At 44.9% G+C, this 18769-nt stretch overlaps 1 protein-coding gene across 5 annotated transcripts in view; it reads right to left on the bottom strand.

The window, feature by feature from the left end:
• Nucleotides 1-11945: 11945 nt before the first annotated feature.
• ATP6V1H (ATPase H+ transporting V1 subunit H) overlaps nucleotides 11946-18769 on the bottom strand; it is a 45793-nt gene continuing 38969 nt past the window's right edge. For all 5 annotated transcript variants that reach the window (XM_088844466.1, XM_055432030.2, XM_055432033.2 and 2 more), the window contains one exon: nucleotides 11946-12411. In XM_088844466.1, the coding sequence (XP_088700592.1) occupies nucleotides 12351-12411 (61 nt within the window). In that variant the 3' untranslated portion in view covers nucleotides 11946-12350. The remainder of the gene's footprint in view (nucleotides 12412-18769) is intronic.

The raw sequence follows: 18769 nt of genomic DNA, 5'->3' as shown, positions 1-18769 counted from the left end.
GCCTTGGGAAAAGTCTTCTGCCATAACACCCAATAAACCTTAGAAAGGACACCCATTCCATTGGGCAACTGGGTTCATCCCTATCAGCCAGGAGATGAGGTATGGGTTAAAGATTGGAAAAAGGAACCACTTCAGACAGTTTGGACAGGCCCTCACAAGGTTGTCCTGGCAACCCCTACTGCTGTTAAGAATTACAGGTGTCATCCCTTGGATCCACCAAACCAGAGTCAAGAAGTCAGCAGCTTCCTGTGATGAGGACACCTGGAAAGTAGTCAGGACCCCCAAAAACCTCCTCAAGGTCCGGTTCCAAAAACAACGGCCCTCACCCATGAAGGATGCTGAGTCACTGCTCTAGTCACTCTGGAAGCTGACTAGTCAACGCACGGCAGAAACTTGAAGATTCTTCAGCCTTGCTCCAGCCACACTCTGGCAGCAGGCTGGTCAGCGCATGGCAGAAGCGTGAAGATCCGGCTATCAAGATATCAATGAATTTTCATTGTCAACCCTGGCCTCTATCCCTGATTGGTATTATTGCTGTGCTCTTCGCTACAGGACTAGCTTCAGTCGCGCTACAGAACTAGCTTCAGTCGCACCCCAGGACTGGGATTTGGGTCAGAAGCTGCGGTTAACTGTCTGTTATCCCACTGTAGTGAGAAGCCTCATTCTTATTAGATGTCTCTTATGATCGATTCTCCCTACTAACTAAACTGCTCTACAGTATAGCTGACCTCCCTTCATGACAGGCTCAGTTGCTATAGCTGTGACAACCCAAAGATGGGGTGAAAACCTTTTGCTAGTGTTCAGTTATCTGTTATGTGCAGGCTGCTTTGCAGCCTTTTGGTGTCCCTTGCTGTAACAGATGGTCCTGCCCCAATCAAGGCCTTTTCTTTGTTTGTGGGACAGATGCTTACTTATGTCTACCTGTCAATTAGATGGGTATCTGCACCTTAGCTTTCCTCACTCCCCAGATAAATATTGTCCCTAACAACCAGGCTCTCACCATACCTCTGGCAGCACATATGTGGTCAAAAAGAGCCATCCAGTTTATACCTCTACTAGTTGGTCTGGGAATCCTGGCTGGGATAGGTAAGGGACTAAGAGGAATTGCTTTATCAACCACCTTTTACTATACGCTGTCCAAAGACCTCACAGACGACACTGAGAGAGTGGCCAAGTCTTAGTGGCCTTACAGGACCAACTAGACTCCCTGGCTGAGGTGGTTTTACAGAATAGGAGAGCGCTAGACCTACTGACAGCTGAAAAGGGAAGACTCTGCCCCTTTTTGAATGAAAAATGCTTCTTTTATGTAAACCAATCAGGAATAGCCAGGGACATGGCCCAACAGCTAAGGGAACAAATCATAAAAAGGAGAGAGGAGCTAGCTAATTCCTGGGGTAACTGAAACCATATCTGGAGCTGGGCATCGTGGCTTCTCCCTTTAACAGGTCCTCTCTTCATGGTCTTTGCAGCGCTCTTGTTTGGCTCTTATATTCTCAATGCAATTACCCAGTTCATAACCTCTAGGATGGAATCCATAAAGTTTCAAATGGTAATACTTCAAAAGAGCCCTCCAAACGATGGAGAGCTCTGAATGTCCTACCAAAAACATGAGATGATGCTTTCTACAACAAGTCATAGAAGCATTAAGAGGGGGGAATGAAGAGGACAAGTTAAAATTTTCCATAATCTCCTTCTCCTTCTGCCTCTGTAACTCAGCTTGCCCCTTGCAAAGTGTAGATCATGTAAGACACGTAGTCTCAGAAAGTGGGGACTTGCAATACTAGTGAGTTTATCTCACTCACCCTTGTCCTGCTCTTTGCAATTGCCCAGCCCTGCAAACCTGCTTAATCGTACCTATCCATGTAAAGGTCAGGCATCCCCCTCCCCATTTCTACTGCTGTTACCATGCCAGCGAAACCCCTTAGTTTAAACCAGCCTATTAACAGCTAGTGTTGCCCACTACAATCTGTCTGTAAAAACTCTCTAATTCCTTTGTTCAGGGCTCAGAGCTTGGAGGGTTAACTTCTCTGGGCCTGCCAGAGTAATAAACCTGAGTTCTCCAACTCTCCGAGTATGGTGCTTGGTTTCTCAAGCACTGTTTTCTGCAACACTTCTAATGAATATTCAGGACTGATTTCCTTTAGGATAGACTGGTTGGGTCTACTTGCTGTCCAAGGGACTCTCAAGAGTCTTCTCCAACACCACAGTTCAAAAGCATCAATTCTTCGGCACTCAGCTTTCTTCATAGTCCAACTGTCACATCCATACGTGACTACTGGAAAAACCATAGCCTTGACTAGATGGACCTTTGTTGGCAAAGTAATGTCTCTGTCTTTTAATATGCTGTCTAGGTTGGTCATAACTTTTCTTTCAAGGAGCAAGCGTCTTTTAATTTCCTGGCTGCAGTCACCATCTGCAGTGATTTTTGGAGCACAAAAAATAAAGTCTGTCACTGTTTCCACTATTTCCCCATCTATTAGCCATGAAGTGATGGGACCATGCCATGATCGTAGTTTTCTGAATGTTGAGCTTTAAGCCAACTTTTTCACTCTCCTCTTTCACTTTCATCAAGAAGCTCTTTAGTTCTTCTTCGCTTTCTGCCATAAGGGTGGTATCATCTGCATATCTGAGGTTATTGATATTTCTCCCTGCAGTCTTCATTCCAGCTTGTGCTTCATCCAGTCTGGCATTTCACATGATGTACTCTGCATATAAGCAAATAAGCTTATATGCAGTACACAGTATACTCCTTTCCCAATTTGGAACCAGTCCTTTCTTCCATGTACAGTTCTAAATGTACAGATTTAGAAATGTAAATCTGACCTGCAGACAGATTTCTCAGGAGGCAGGTCAAGAGGTCTGGTATTCTCATATCTTGAAGAATTTTCCAGTTTGTTGTGATCCACGCAGTCAAAGACTTTGGCACAGTCAATGAAGCCAAAGTAGATGTTTTTCTGAAATTCTCTTGCTTTTTCTATGATCCAACGGATGTTGGCAATTTGATCTCTGGTTCCTCTGCCTCTTCTAAATCCAGCTTGAACATCTGGAAGTTCTCAGTTCGCATACTGTTGAAGCCTAGCTTGGAGAATTTGGAGCATTACTTTGCTAGTGTGTGAGATGAGTGCAACTTTATGGTAGTTTGAATATTCTTTGGCATTGCCTTTCTTTGGGATTGGAATTTAGGATTTGAAATAGCTCAGCTAGAATTCCATCACCTCCACTAGCTTTGTTTATAGTGATGCTTCCTAAGGTCTACTTGACTTTGCACTCCTGGATGTCTGTATGCTAATTACCATCTTTCATAGGAGACATCCCACCAGCCAAACACTGGTCCCCCCAGCCCTCCTGCCTGGAAGGAAAAGAGCAGAACAGAGTAAGGGCCCTTGAACTATAACCACCTACTCTTCCATAGGCTTTTACTGAGCATCCCTCATTTTTTCCCTTGTGGCTCAGCTGGTAAAGAATCCACCTGCGGTGCTGGAGACCTGGGTTCGGGAGACCTGGGTTCAATCCCTGGATTGGGAAGATCCCATGGCGAAGGGAAAGGCTGCCCACTCCACTAGTCTGGCCTGGAAAATTCCATGGACTGTATAGTCCATGGAGTTGCAAAGAGTTGGACACGGCTGAGCGACATTCACTTTCCCCCACTTCTTCTGTGAATAGTTCACATCCAAATTGAGCACCTACTGTTTACTGCCCTGAGTGAGGGGCTGGGTGCAGGGCAAGAATACAAAAACACTGTGCTTTCAGGGTGCTCGCAAACTTGGGGATAGGCGGGGGACAGTGGGCTCAGGAAGCCCCTTGAGGAAGGCCCCAGGCTCTGAGGAGCCTATGAGGAGAGCGGGAGGAACCAGGAGTGTCACCAGAGACAAGACAGAGGCACCTGGAGGAAGCTCTGGGGGGCAGGTGGGACTGGACATGAGGAGTGGGGTGGGGGGAACCCTATCCCCACAGCAGGCCCCACTGAGGCAGGGATGGCAGGGGTGGGAGTCTAGAGGAGCCTGGGATATAGGCTGTGCTGCGTAGGTCAACTGAGAGGGATGCAGACACATATACAGAGGGAAGTATGGGCTCTAACACTCTTATTGAGCCTTAGTCATCGTCATTAAATCATCGGTATCATTATTAATCTATATTAATTATTAACCAGTGTTAATTATTAATCATTATTAACCATCATTAAAACCTGTAAGTTAACTCAGTAAGGAGGCCATCAAACTGACAAGGCTCTGATGACTTCATAGCACAGGAAAACAAACCAAAACCTCAGCCTGTGACTGCCTCCCATTAGGAAGTTGCACCTAAGCACCATCACAACCGGCCAGCCATGCTGAGCTCTGCCAATGGACAGCCTCCTTTCTCCCTCCATCTCCTCCTCCCCTAGGTGCATCTCTCCAGGCTCCAGCCTCCCTTGACCTCCAACACCTCCTTCCTCACTGTGCTGCCTGTTGCCGTCAATTGTTCAAATAAACTCTGCACCTCAGCTGTCTAACAAACCAAAGGCCACAAGTTCCAGAAACAATTAAATGGATGCTTTATAATCTCGGGGATTCTCTGGCAGAGCTGAGAGAACCCAGGGAACAGAGCAGCAGATCATCTGATGATGGCCCAAGACAGGTGAAGATTCTCTGCAGTCAGGTTTATTTTGTATTTTTCACCAAGAAATGGCGTAATACACAATAAACACTCCTGTGAGCTTATAGTCTAATCAAAATGGTTAACTGTTGTAAAACTTTTGATGTTGAGATTCTAATACCGTTCTACTTGTGAGGAATTTAATTTATGGTATGGATGTTATCAACGTTTATGTTACTTACCAAACGTGATAGTTAATTCAACTTTGACAAAACTGGCTTTGTTTTAATTGACCCAAATAACAGAAAAAGGTGTATAGATTTTCTTAGAGTTATGAAAAATCATTCGTAAGGTTTCTTTCTTCATCACATAAATTGTACATACAAAAATAAATTGTGATCACAGCAGATCCAAATTATAAATACAACACAAAATCTGGGGTTTTTAAAAAATAAATCTATGTATATAGGCATGTATCAACTCACATAATTGAAATTATCTGTATATTTTTGTTCTTTTTTTTTTACTTAAAATATGAAAAGCTGCCTCGTATCACTGAGAATTCTTCAACAAATTACCAGTGGCTGTGTAATGTCCTCACATACAGATGTTTCTTGACTGATGTATTAACATTAACTTTCCGATTAATGAATTTTTAAACCATTAGAATAGCTATTCCATGAATAGCTGTGATGAATTTCAGAGAGCGTCAGTTATGATTTCCTTAAAGTAGATTCCTATAACCGGAGTCCAGAGTGACAGAATCCAACGGTGCTAGCATTTTCAAGGATCTTGAAACCTATTGCTGTGTTGCCTTCTAAGAAGGGTCACTGAGGGAATTCCCCAGCAGTCCAGTCGTTAGAGCTTGGAGCTGCTGGGGCTGGGATTCAGTCCGGGTCAGGGAGCTAAGACCCTGTAAGCCTTGTGGCGCAGCCAAAAAGTAATGAATGAATGAATTTAAAGGATCACTCACTACCCCTCCATCCCCTTAGTGAACATCCAGTCACTCTTCTCCTGCCTTCTCTTCCTTTCTCGGCCTTCCATTCCTGAGACGCCTGGGGTGTGACCTTCAGCCTGCGCTCAGGATGTTTTCGAGCCCAGCTGGACCTTAGTGGCACCGTCTCTCCCCGGTACTACTGGTCACTCTGTGTGCCGACAGCACCCTGAGCGGGCGGTCCACCCTGACCACCCCTTCCAGGTCCCTGCTGATACTGTGCTCAAATGTTGTAAAATCTATTTAGCTACTTTTCCATACCTGCTCCAGCTTCTTTCCTGACGCACCACCAACTCTCTTTCTTTCCCTGGAATAAAGGATGACGTGTCCTGAGGCAAGGATGAGGGTGGTTCTGGGGGGCTGAAAGCGCTCAGCATGCAGCCTGAACCTCCCTCCCCCAGTTCCAGCACCACAGACCCTCGGGGAGCTGGCGAAACTCAGCTGAGACTAGGCTGCCTGTTGAGGGGAGTCTACCAGGGGCGTGACGTCATCAGACCCCAGGAATCAGCCAGGTCTCAGCTCTGACTGCGGGATTGCCTGGCCTGCCCAGGGGCGACCCCAGCCCCGGCTCACCGTCCATCTGCACCCAGACAGCCTCCCCTGGCGGTCCCCAGAGCTGGTGACTTATAGCAAATGCCCTTAACTCCCACCCTGTCTCAGCAACACTGCTTCTTCCCAGACATCCTAACCCCAACGCTGGGAAACCTCCAGGCCAGGGCCACACTCAGCTTGTGGAGGAACAAAAGCAGGAACAAAAAAAGAGGGAAAGAAAACATGAAAACCAGGAGACAGAGCGACAGCACAACAGAGGGAAAGAAAAACTTAAGGGAAAGGAGGCGGGAAGAGAGGAAGGAGTTAACTGGCTCATTATTTAGTTAATTAGTTGGCTAGTTAGTTGGTTGGTTGGTTGGTTATCTAATTAGTTGGCTAGCTGATTAGTTGTTGGTTGATTGGCTAGTTATCTAGTTAATTGGTTGGTTCATTAGCTAGTTAATTAGTTGATTGGTTGGTTGGCTGGCTAGTTAGTTGGTTGGCTAGTTGGTTAGTTAATCACTTGGTTAGTTGGATACTTAGATATTTGGTTGGCTAGTTAGTTTCTAGTTGTGTCTCTCTAATAAGAGAAAGCCTATGGGCTGGCTTTGGGCTCATACCCTGTCCAGGTGACCTAGCTGGTGACAGGGCACCCCGCTGTCTGATGGGAGGCCAGGTTGCTCCCTCTAGGAGGCTCACGTGACAGAGGAAGGAGCTCACACACCTGGGACCTCACCTGCAGCGGCCAAGTGACCTGGGCCCTAACTGCCCATTGTCTGGGGGATTCTTCAAGGTTGCAGTGAAGGCAGCTGGAAGGGTTTCCCAGCACCCTCTGTTCTTGACTCTCGGATTCTCAAATACTCTTTTTAGTACATTCGACTTGAAAGAGTCTTTTGTGTGCTGGAAATTTGGGGAACAGAATTTCGGTTTGTTGCAAGGTCCGAAGTTAGCATCAAGGACATGAAAACCTCAGCTTCAAAAAGTTCACGAAACACCCCATTGTTGATGTTTTGCAGAAACCAATAAAATCCTGTAAAACAATTGTCTTTCAACTAAAAATTTAAAAAAAGTTTTAAATACATCCCATCATGAGTGTCTGCATTTTCCTAAAATTCATGATTTCTTACAGGGTCTCTGAAACCACAAAACAGTGAGAAGCTTTGATTTAGAGCCACAGATTCTTTGTCTTTACCAAATGGGGTGATTTGCCTTAAATAGATGTGGCAGGTAAACAACAGATTTATGTGTGACATGAAGAGAAAAGACTTAATAAAGACTCTACATGTTGGGGAAGAATGAGGGAGGGAATGAAGATGCTGCTGAGTCCAGAAAGGGTCCCTGTTCCCAAACCCACAGTCCTGAGCAGTGGGAAAGGCAACCAAGTTTCTCACAGCCCCCTCCTGCCCCAAGATGGGAAGTGTGAGCTTGATGTTCAGAGGGCTCTCCCTGAAGATGGATGCATTGCTCCCAGGGGTCAGGGCATGGAAATAAAGGCACTAAATAAAAAGTGCATTCTCACCCAGCCCAACTCTGCATTTGGAACATCACAGGATTGACCAAAATACAATTTCTAAGGTTATCTTCACTCAACAGCAATCTATCATATTTAAGGTGGAGAAAACCCCACACAGGTTTATGGAACTTAAATAAAAAGGTTCGCCAAGACCAATACTTCAGATTGTTCTTATTTTGTGAAGTGGTAAAAAGAGCCAGCAAGGAGCAGTCATGACCTCAAGGCACAGCCCGCGGGGAGGATGCTGTCAAAAAAATGCCGATGGATGATGAAACTGCCGTCTGTTTCCTTCCCCATGGACAGGTGATGACCTTTCACTGGCTGTCAGTTCAGCGTGATCCTCTCTGTGGGCTCCTGCAGTGTCCAAGCCCAGACAGTTTGGTCTCTTCTCTGGAATGCCCACGCTTTCCAGGTGCCAGTTTTAGTAGGTGCATCTTTGCAAGATGATCCCAAGAGTGGCTGTGCCTGGTGATGACCTCTGCTTCCTCTCTGCTGAGTAGGTGGGACACATCTCATCCCACCAGGATCAGTCAAAGCTGCAAACAGATCACCCTCAGAGACAGCAGAGGTGCTGAAGAACAGCCAGCGCTGTGAAGTCTGTCAGGTGGGGATTGACTCAGACCTACCCCATCTGGCCACAGGGATGTCAGCAGTCAAGTGAGGAGGGCAGTCCCATTGGCAGAGCTCAGAGGAAGCCAAGTGACTGAGGACTTAGAAAATGCCCCTGGGACAAATGACACAGACCTCAAGTCTCATCTCATCCTCTGTAATTTCTTCCCATTTCTCTAAACCAAAGCAGTACGTCATTCCTGGCAACCACATGAGACATTTTTAATTTTTATTTTAGAATTAAGCACATTTGCTCTATATTAAAACTATGATTCCTCTCTCTTCCTATATTATAAACTTTTCAAAGAAGTAGCATCTCTTACACATTCTTTTATATACACATACACACCTGAACACACACACATGAAAACAAACACACACGGACACACACACTCACCTAAAGAGACACACATTCCTGGACACAATAACTACTTAGGTCAGTCTTGCTCACAGTAGTTTTTAACAACTTGGTTGATTTGAATTAATGTACCATACATCAAAAAATTTGCTAAGATTTTTAAAAATAAATACTGATGGATGGTCTGATTATACGGTGGTGATACAGAAATTTTGTGGCTAATCATTTATTTCCATCTCAGTGTCATGTTTTCACCTCAAAATAAAACTTAATTTGAATAAATCTGCACCAGACATTAATCATATGCTTATTAAGCATCACTTTGAAGCTTGGTTATGCACAACATGTCTTTTATAGTTAAGTGCCTGGGTTAGTTTTCACTCAGGATGCCACCTGAATTTTAATGTGCTTGGAAAATAGCATTTCCAGATACAATAAGAGGGTTTACCTCACATGGCTGCCTGAAGCTGGGCCTGTCCAGGCAGATGGGCCTGGGAGCCCCTCTTGGGAACCACATCCAAGATGCAGCAAAGTCCCTCCACTCATTTTCAATAGGGTCCTACTGCTCGGTCATCTAGTTGCTTAGGTAGTAAATTGGATGCTTGTTTTGACTTTAGAATATCTCTGATAGGCAGCTACCCCTGATTTTCCTTGTGTCAACCGGGTAGTTGTTAAAGCTGAGGGCAAACCCCATTAGCTTGGCTAAGTCACTTAACCTCACTTGGGCCCTCCACCTTTTTAAAGCAGGGGTAGCAGCTGTAGCCTCACAATAGGGGGCTGTCCCAAGCTTCAGATGAGGAAAAGCATGTACAGGCCTTGGGGCAGGCCCTCCACACAGTCTGATCACGGTCTTCACAGCTCTCATTCTATCACATGCAGTATTTTCATCCTATCTTGCTTTTAATCTCCCAAGTTAGTCCTCGCTCATTTAGACTGATTCCATCAAGCTCTGTTCCTGGACTCTATCCTGTCCCTGGTTTATACACTGATGTTTATGCCAGCACCACCCCGGCTCTATTTAAAGCCAAGTACTGTTAATGCCTCCAACTTTAAGTCCTTTCAAAACTGTTTCAGCTCTTCCAGGTTTGCATCTCCATGCAAACTTTCAAATCAGCTTGTTTATTTCTACATCAAAGCCAGATGGTACTGCTGTTGGGACTACATGGAATCTATGGACCAACCCAGAAGAACTGACACCCTAACCATGTGCATCTCCCAATCCATGGTCAGAACATACCTCCTCCTGTGTGTCATCTTCTTTCATTTGCCTCAGGAACCTTAGTTTTTAGTGCACAGATCTTATAGATACTCTTGTTAAATTTTTGAAGTGTTTTTACACTATTGTAAATTTCCAGTTGTTGCTTGCTAGCCCAGAGAGGTGTTTTTCACATGTGGACCTTGTATTCAGTGATCACCCAGGTCCACCCACTGGTCTTGGGCAGCGGCTCTTGTCCTCTGCCTCCCACAAGGGATGCTGGCCTCCCACAAGTCTGATGACTGGGCACCAATGACCCTGCCCTTCTCACCCGGCTGTCACCCAGCTCACCTGCCACTCTCCTCTCTGCCTCAGGAATTTTTACTCAGGGTTTTACAGCCTTTTCATCTCTAGGTATCTCTTCCACGTGTGTCATCTCACTGCCAGTTACTTTCATCTGCGCCTCATGTCAACATCCCAAACAAGACATCCTGGTCAGCGTGTCTCCTCCTGGCCCACCCACCTGGAGTTGTCATCTCCAGACTTGCTGCCTGTGGGTCAGGCTCCCATGCTGAGCCGTCATCTGTGTGGGTGCAATAGGTGGCAGGGTGCGAGCAAGGCAGTGTGTCTGCAAGCCCGTCAGGACCCCTGCCCTGGGGGGATTACAGGCACTGCTGTTCTCTTCAGAGCAAAAAATCTCACTTTTCAACAGTTTCTCCTGAGGTCTGGGCCACCCAGGAAGGAAGGTCTTCATCTCACCATTGACACATCACATGACACAAGTTTGTTTCACCTTGCTCTGTCAAAACGTGGTCTGAGGTGTCCAGCATTCAAATAGAAACATGACAAAAATAAAAAAGCACTATTCTAGAATAAAGGTGTTTTTAAAAAGTAGAATCTTAAGGATAAGACTTGTTCTGTGTTATTCCAAATGTAGACCTTGGCCTAAATGTTGAAAATCACGAGAAACTGGTACTGTCTCAAAGCCAGAAACATTCTAACCAGGTCTTTTGTAATAAAACAGGTAGCCTGTCACATATACTATAAATCTAGTACTTGTAACTGTCCAGGTACAATGTGTGGGAATAAGCTTTACCTGCCAATGGGAAGGCCCTTTTCACATATCTTCTAAAATATGAAGGTCAACAAGACCCAAAGAAGAAGTTTTCCACCCAAAAGAAGAATTTTAAAACAATAAAAGTAGTTAAAAATAATTTTTAAATGGGCAGAGGACTTGAAGAGGTATTTTTCCAAAGACATACAGATGACAAACAGGCACATGAAGTGACGCTGAACAATAATCACCAGATAACTGCAAATCAAAGCCACAACGAGACGTCACCTCACAGCTGTGAGAGGCTATTATCAGCAAGAGGAGGTAACAAGAGTTGGCAAGGATGTGGCAAAAAGGGATCCCTTGCGCACTGTTGGTGGGAATGTGAATCGGTACAACTACTGTGGAAAAACAATATGGAGGCTCCTCAAAAAGCTAAAAACAGAGCTACCATACAATCCAGCAATTTCACTTCTGGGTATTTATCCAAAGGAAATGAAAACATTAATTCAAAAAGCGATCAGATCTGTGGCATGCCCAAAGGTATGGGGTGGGAGAAGTGGGAACTGGATGAAGGTGGTCAAGTCAACCTTTTCGATCTTTTATCCTTAAATAGGAGATGGTGCTAGGAGTGTCTTTCTACAGAAGAAAACTTACCATATAAACTATTAGCCTTACCATCTTTACTAGACAGAGAACTGCTCAGAATGAAAAGTGAAAATGAAAGAAAAATGAAACTCAGACCAGGCAATGAGGTTAAAAACAAAAGGCTCAGATCAGGGGGAGGTAAACCTACAGGCCATGGATGCCCCCGTGAAGGCTGGGAGTTCCAGAATAAAAGGTGGGAGGGAGAAATAAAATACCTATTGGCAATATTTAAACCAGAAAGTATTAAAAGAAAATAGACTTGAAGTACTAAAATTCAAAAGTAAGTAAGAAATCAGTGAAAATAACCTAAAGCTAAAATTCCTCACTATGCTTCATAAGCAAGTCTTTTAGATGACAGCATCATGTTAAGAGTTCATTTAACATTTTAAGGTTTTCTCAATATTAGCAGATCGCTGTAATGTGCATGTGTGGATGGGCGGGCGGATGGATGGAAGACAAAAATCCGTATGAATTCAAAACATTTATTTACCATTCACTACTCTGCAAACACAATTCTCCCAATTTGGCTGGGACAAAAGGTATTTTTGTTACAGTTCAAGTCAGGAACAAAGAAAGAGAAAAAATGTATTTGGAGTGAGAATGTTTTAATAACCCTATATTCATTCCAGAGAACAATAAATACAGATATTACGAGCAGTATATGTAACAGTAATATTTCCCTTAGATACAGAAAGCACCTACTTTAAGACAACTTAATGGGAAATCAGCATTGGGAAAAGCTACTCAACAGAAGAAAACAACACATAAAATGAGGAATGGTTTGTGTTTGACCGCAGTTACTGAGACCCACCCAGGTCTTCTATGCCAGGGGAGGGGGCGGCTGAAGATCCAAGGGAAGCCCTGAGAGCCCATTCAGCTCCGGGCGGCTGCAGTCTGCGGCTGTTCAGACTGGAGTTGTTTACCAAGATATTCCCTGAAACACAGGAAGAAAACAGCAAGGGAGGTTAAAACTGAATCAGTAAAGAGTCCTTTTCAAAACTGAAGCACAATATACACTGTCGTCTCGACTCACTTTAACATCTAAAAACTGAGCCCCAGAAAACTGATCTTGCCTAAATTCAAAAGTACCAGTACTGCAGGAATTTTAAACACTCCATTTACCATGTACAGACAAGGCATGACACACATAAATGGGTGATTCTGCATCCGACCATAGGCAACGTCTGCCTTCCTGTAAAGTCTTATCTGCTGCTCTCTTTTGCAACCTAACAAGTTCAAAATCAACCTACGTACAAGTCCAAGTCAGTGGACTGACAAATGAGAAGCTTCCTGACATTAAAAAATACGAGTTGTCTATCCCTAGAGATTGACACAAGCACGTGTGAAAACAACCGCGGGAAGTAACCTCCAGGATCCGACAGTCAATCGGAGCTGCTTGTTACTTAGTGCTCGCTCCGTCTACATTGGTGGAGTCTGAAACCTTTGCCAAGATGGTACTGCTGAACCCACAGGACAGTCACAAGAACAAAAAAGTGGTCTCGTTTTACAGAAGGAGCAAGCTGTGGCTTAGAGAGGTGGTCTCCAAATGTCTCAGGTGACGTTCTCTCCTTCAGAAAATCAACTGGACAAGCACCCAGTCAGTGTACGAGCTGTGTGAAGTTGCTCAGTTGTATCCGACTCTGCAACCCCATTGACTGTAGCCCATCAGGCTCCTCTGTCCAAGGGATTCTCCAGGCAAGAATACTGGAGTGGGTTGCCATTTCCTCCACCAGGGGATCTTCCCAACCCCTGCAGGGATTGAACCCACGTCTCTTACGTCTCCTGCACTGGCAGGCGAGTTCTTTACCACTAGCACCACCTGGGAGGGCTTCCCTGGTGGCTCAGAGGTTAAGGCGTCTGCCTCCAATGCGGGAGACCCGGGTTCAATCCCTGGGTCGGGAAGATCCCCTGGAGAAGGAAACGGTAACCCACTCCAGTATTCTTGCCTGGAGAATCCCATGGACGGAGAAGCCTGGTAGGCTACAGTCCACGGGGTCGCAAAGAGTCGGACACGACTGAGCGACGGAACGAACGAAACGAAACGAAGCACCACCTGGGAAGCCCACAGTCTGTGTATACTCAGCTCTGAACTGCAGATGGGTACCACCGTGATTCCAGGACAGAAAACCTTTCCCTATCTTCTGACAAAGGACTTGCCTAAACTATTGTTTCTGAAGTACACAATAAAGACAAGAAAAAGTTTTTTTAAGCACAAGATTCGTCCTATAAAGAGGGAAAAATCTTGAGTTTTGGACTAGAGATCAGGTAGGTTCACAATCCAGCTGATCACTTGGTGGAGAACAGGCTCTCAGTGTTCACTGGGGGGCTGGCTGAGTGATGGGTGTAAAGGCGGCTAAGTGGGCGCAGGGGTCAGCGTTTCCAGCCCTCAGCCACCACTCCACGTCCCCTGGTCTTAAAACCTCCATGAAGCAGCCTTTGGGGGCTCCCAGGATCCACAGGCCCAGGTGACCTGCCATTCTGCACAGGCACAGAACCCAGGGATGGGGTGAGTCTCGGCCCCTGCACTGTCCACCCTCTCCCATCACAGCCTCAGCCCAAAGCCATCCCTGCTTGAAGATGCCTGTGAAACAACACAGAACCCAGACAGAAAGAGCATGAGCTCCAGGAACTAACACAAGTGAGGGGACAGAACTCCATGGGGCTCGGAGGCAGCTGTGGTTTAAACACGCGAGCCTGACTAAACTTCCTGTAGCATGACCATGGCTTATGGGTTTATCTTTTTATCAAAGCAGGAAAGTTCTTACCACTGACTCACTCTAGGTGTCATATGAAGCACATCATCTACTATTGTATTAGTGAGAATAACCACCCTAACATAGACAATAGGGATCTTTTCTTCAACCAACAGCTAAGTTTTAATTTATGCAAAGGTCAAAACAGAAGCCTACAAATTTTATTAGAAAATAAAAGAGTTTATAGTCACAGTCAATGCCAGCGCCCTCGGGAAGATTCCAAATAGGGAGCATTTGTGGCTGCATAGGTCTGTGAAGTTTAGGTAGAAGGGGGCTGGAGAGTACAATGCTTACTGTAGAATCCCCAGACCTCAGATACACAGTCTGCCCTCCACACCTGCAGCATCCTTGTCTGCAGATTCAACCAGCAACAGCAGAAGAACACTCCTCCCAGACGATCCACGGACACAGAGGATCATCTGTGAAGGGCTCGAGTACCCGGGGATTTGAAGCCACGCTGGGTCCTGAAACAAACACCGTCCAGTACTGAATGGAGGCACAAGAGCCTGCCTGACACATCAGGGATCCAGTGGACAGAGCTCTGGGCTCGACCTGGAAAGCGTGGTGATCTGCTGTCCTGACACCCAGCGTGGTCAATTCTAATACTCCTGAGCATCACCCGCGCTACCTGCAAGTCCTGTGTGTGCGGGCACACCAGGGGCCTGCGGCTGGGAACACAGAGGCTGCCTCACCCACGGTCAGTTACAGGCCACAGTGGAGCCTGAGCAGGGTGTGCCTGCATGTCCTCCTCTCCTCTCTGCAGCACCCGGGAGCGGGCGTCTCATCTCCACCTACAGGGGAGGGAAAGCTGTGGCCACCTGCTCGGGGCAGAGTGGGCAGGTGAGCTGCCAGGGCACAGGCCCGTGCCTCTCTCCACTGAGAGGCTGCCCGGTCTCCAATAGAAGAGGGTGCAGAGAGCAGATACTGTTCCATCTTTACAGTAGATGATGATAACAATAATAATGAGTAAGTAAAAGACAGTCTTCGCGACCGCATGGACTAGACAGTCCCTGGAATTCTCCCGGCCAGAATACTGGAGTGAGTGGTGGTGGTGGTTTAGTCACTAAGTTGTGTCTGACTCTTGGACTCTTGCAACCCCATTGCCTGCCAGGCTCCTCTGTCCATGGGACTCTCTAGGAAAGAATACTGTAGTGGGTTGCCATCTCCTTCTCCAGGGGATCTTCGCAAACCAGGGATTGAACCCAGGTCTCCTGCATCGTAGGCAGATTCTTTACCAGCTGAGCCACAACGGAAGCCCGAGAATATTGAAGTGGGTAGCCTATACCTTCTCCAGTGGATCTTCCTAACCCAGGAATCAAACCTGGGTCTCCTGCATTGCCGGTGGATTCTTTACCAGCTGTGCTACCATGCCTTTGGGTTAAGACTACATTACTGTCAGGCAAGAGGAAAAGGGACTACAGACTTCACTTCAGGGGATGAAAACGCATCTCTAACAGGACTTTACAGAGCTACCTAAATGAGTTATCTGAGTACTCAGTCAGTCTCTCCACACATGAAGATTAATACACCAGTTCAACTCACAGTTCACTCAAAGGGCATCTGATTTGTACCAGCAATCCACGGAAGCTGGACATTAAACCGTTACTTCTACAGCCCAAAAAGCAAAATTTGAGATCTGTAATACTTTCTTCTCTAATGTCATCCATAACTTTGTAGGGAAACAAAATCTGCCACCCCACAGAATGTCTTTTCAACATGAGGATTATTTTATGACGATTATTTTTAAGAAACAGTTCACAAAGTCTTTCTTTTCACCTGCCCCTTACCTGCCTACAGACCTCAGATGAAGTGCCTGACCCAGAAGAGCACTATCCTGGGAGATCTACCAAGAGCGCAGGCCAGGTGAGGGGAGCTGGATGGGGCCTGGAGAACAGAGTCCTCTCCGAGTCCCACCATCCCAGCAAGTCCCCGCAAACATCTGTTCTCCTAACACCTGCTTGTCTGTCTCCGTGTGAACTGCCTCCTGCCTGCTGAAGTCCCCAGTGTCCACCCCCTTCTCCTCCTCCTCTCAGATGCCATGGAAGCCTCCTAGGACAGGCCCCTGTGCATATGTGATTAAATCTGAGTTTCTCCTGTTAATCTGTCTCATGTCAAATTCTTAGACCAGCTAGAACAATCTAGAAAGGCAGAGGGCAATTTTTTTCTTTTTCCAAAATCTTAACATCCCTTGAGATGTCAGCACTTCTGAAAACTGAAAAAATGGGGAGTGTGAAGACATATTTCCCTTTTAAAAAATCCAGGTAAGAAACAGCCCACATAAGACATCATGTTGAATGCTGAGAGAGAGCTCATATGTGGTTAAAAAACACCGATTTCATCCTCTTGTCAGGGGTATAAAAGATCTACATCTCAGCATCCATGATCCTGACAAACGGCTTCCCAGTTGCTGTGAGCATCCCCCGAGAGAGCTGAAATCTGAACGTGGGTCTGAGGGTGATGCCAGCCCCAGGGCACCGGGCAGTTCTGACCTGGCCTTACTTACACTAACTCCAAGAACACCACGAGGTCTGCACTGTATTATGATTAAGGGCCAAACCCTCACTGTACTTAGGGTTGTTTAAATATTCAAACACTTTTATTCATTCCTTAAAACTGTAGTTGAAGACACTGACTATATAATTTTTTAAAATGTATTTACTTTTAATTGAAGGGTAACTGCTTTACAGTATTGTATTGGTTTCTGCCAAACATCAGCATGAATCAGCCATAGGTATACCTATGACTATATGATTTAAAAGCATGGTAACTTCAGCTACATAATTTAGTGCCAGGGAAAAGAGTGAATTGTCTCCTGACAAACACATTAATCTGAGAAAACTATGGTCTCACTTATTTTCCTTTTTGCCTTGGATTCCAAGAAGGTCAGTAGAAAATGTACTTTTACTATCATTTTTGAACTATTTTCTCTAGTCTTCATTTTAGTATGTACATTTTCATAACTAAAATGATAATGAACCTAGAATTCTCCATCCCACATCTTTCCATGAGTTTATCATAATAATGACTAAAACTACAACTGAGTCATAATTATATTTCTCTTAATCTTTACTGATTCTGTTTTGGAAAACAATTAGGTATAAATCATAAAGGAAATATTCTTTTCTGAAAGTATAAAAACAATTCATTTTTTAAAATATAGACTTTATACCTGTTTGCAGTACAGACTTCTACTTAGTAAAGAGAAAAAATAAATTTCAAATATGTTATATATAGTTCTGTTTTCTTTCATGCAAATTCACTACAGTTTACTCAGCTGGAGTTATTCATCCAGCTTTTATGATGATTTTGAGTATACACAAAGCAAATTATGTTTTATGAACCATGTAAGAAATCATAGTGCTCTCCCTCATCTGTACCTAATTGACAGGAACACATTTAAACTGCAAACTTAAATGTGTGTGTGTGTGTGTCAGTCGCTTAGTCGTGTCCAACTCTTTGTGACTCCATGGACTGTAGCCCACCAGGCTGCTCTCTCCATGGAACTTCCCAGGCAAGAATATTGGAGTGGGTTACCATTTCCTTCTCCAGAGGATCTTCCCAATCCAGGGATCAAACCTGGGTATCCTGCAATGCAGGCAGATTCTTTACCATCTGAGCCACCAGGGAAGCCCAGGGAAACTGTTTTCACAGCACTTTAAAGTCCCAACCTGGGAAAAGCCGTGACCAAGGTCACCTGTGCTGTCTCCAACATCTGCCTCTTCCAGAGCCCAGCACTGCCTGCTGGATGTGCATCCTCATCTCTACTCTTCCAGTAACGTCCACAGAAGCTATAGCAGAGCCTGTTTTTCAGATGAGGAGCTAGAGTTTAGCACATTAAATGACATGTTGTAACGTGAGGCTGCTTAGCCATGTAGGGTATATAAACCCAAGTCTGTCTGATTTTAAACCTCAGTCTTCATCCCTAAATAGCACTGCTTCATGGAACATTATTCCAGCTCCTGGTGGCTGAAGACATGTTATCGTGTAGATGTGAGAATAAACAGTTGAAGAACATCACAGTGTGAGTCCTCAACCTATTTTCTCAAATATATTTTCATCACCACTAGCTATTTCATTTTCTAATAGCATTTAAATTCAAAGACTAAACAAATTAGCAGTATCCCTGAAGAGGTGATCCACAGAATTAAAAAAAAAAAAAATCAGTGATTCTAAAAGTAGACTCTATTTACATGAATTCTGGTCCTAAGACACAAAAACATAAGTTTTAAAAGCAGTTGTATTACAGTCTATTATAAAAGCAACTTGGGCAAAACTCACAATAATGAAGATATCTTTCCCACAGGAATTCAAGCAATCAAACCTTCATAAACTAGCTATAAAATCTAAATATCATTAGCCAAATCCAGAGTTTCTTCAACTCCAGCTTATGTTCAGAACAGTCCAGTCCCTCCTTACCCATCACCTCTACCCTCTGTTATCCACAGAGCAGCAGTCTTAAGCACTTTTATTGTTTTTCTCACACATGGTTATAATATGTCATGCATTGGGCCACTCAAAGCATTAGGTTTGGCAGCAAAT

Source organism: Moschus berezovskii, chromosome 16 (assembly GCF_049115385.1).
Source record: "Moschus berezovskii isolate FMDL1 chromosome 16, NW_MosBer_1.0, whole genome shotgun sequence".
NCBI lineage: Eukaryota > Metazoa > Chordata > Mammalia > Artiodactyla > Moschidae > Moschus > Moschus berezovskii.
The sequence above is the reverse complement of the archived record's forward strand: the minus strand, read 5'-3'. Positions and strand labels throughout refer to the sequence as shown.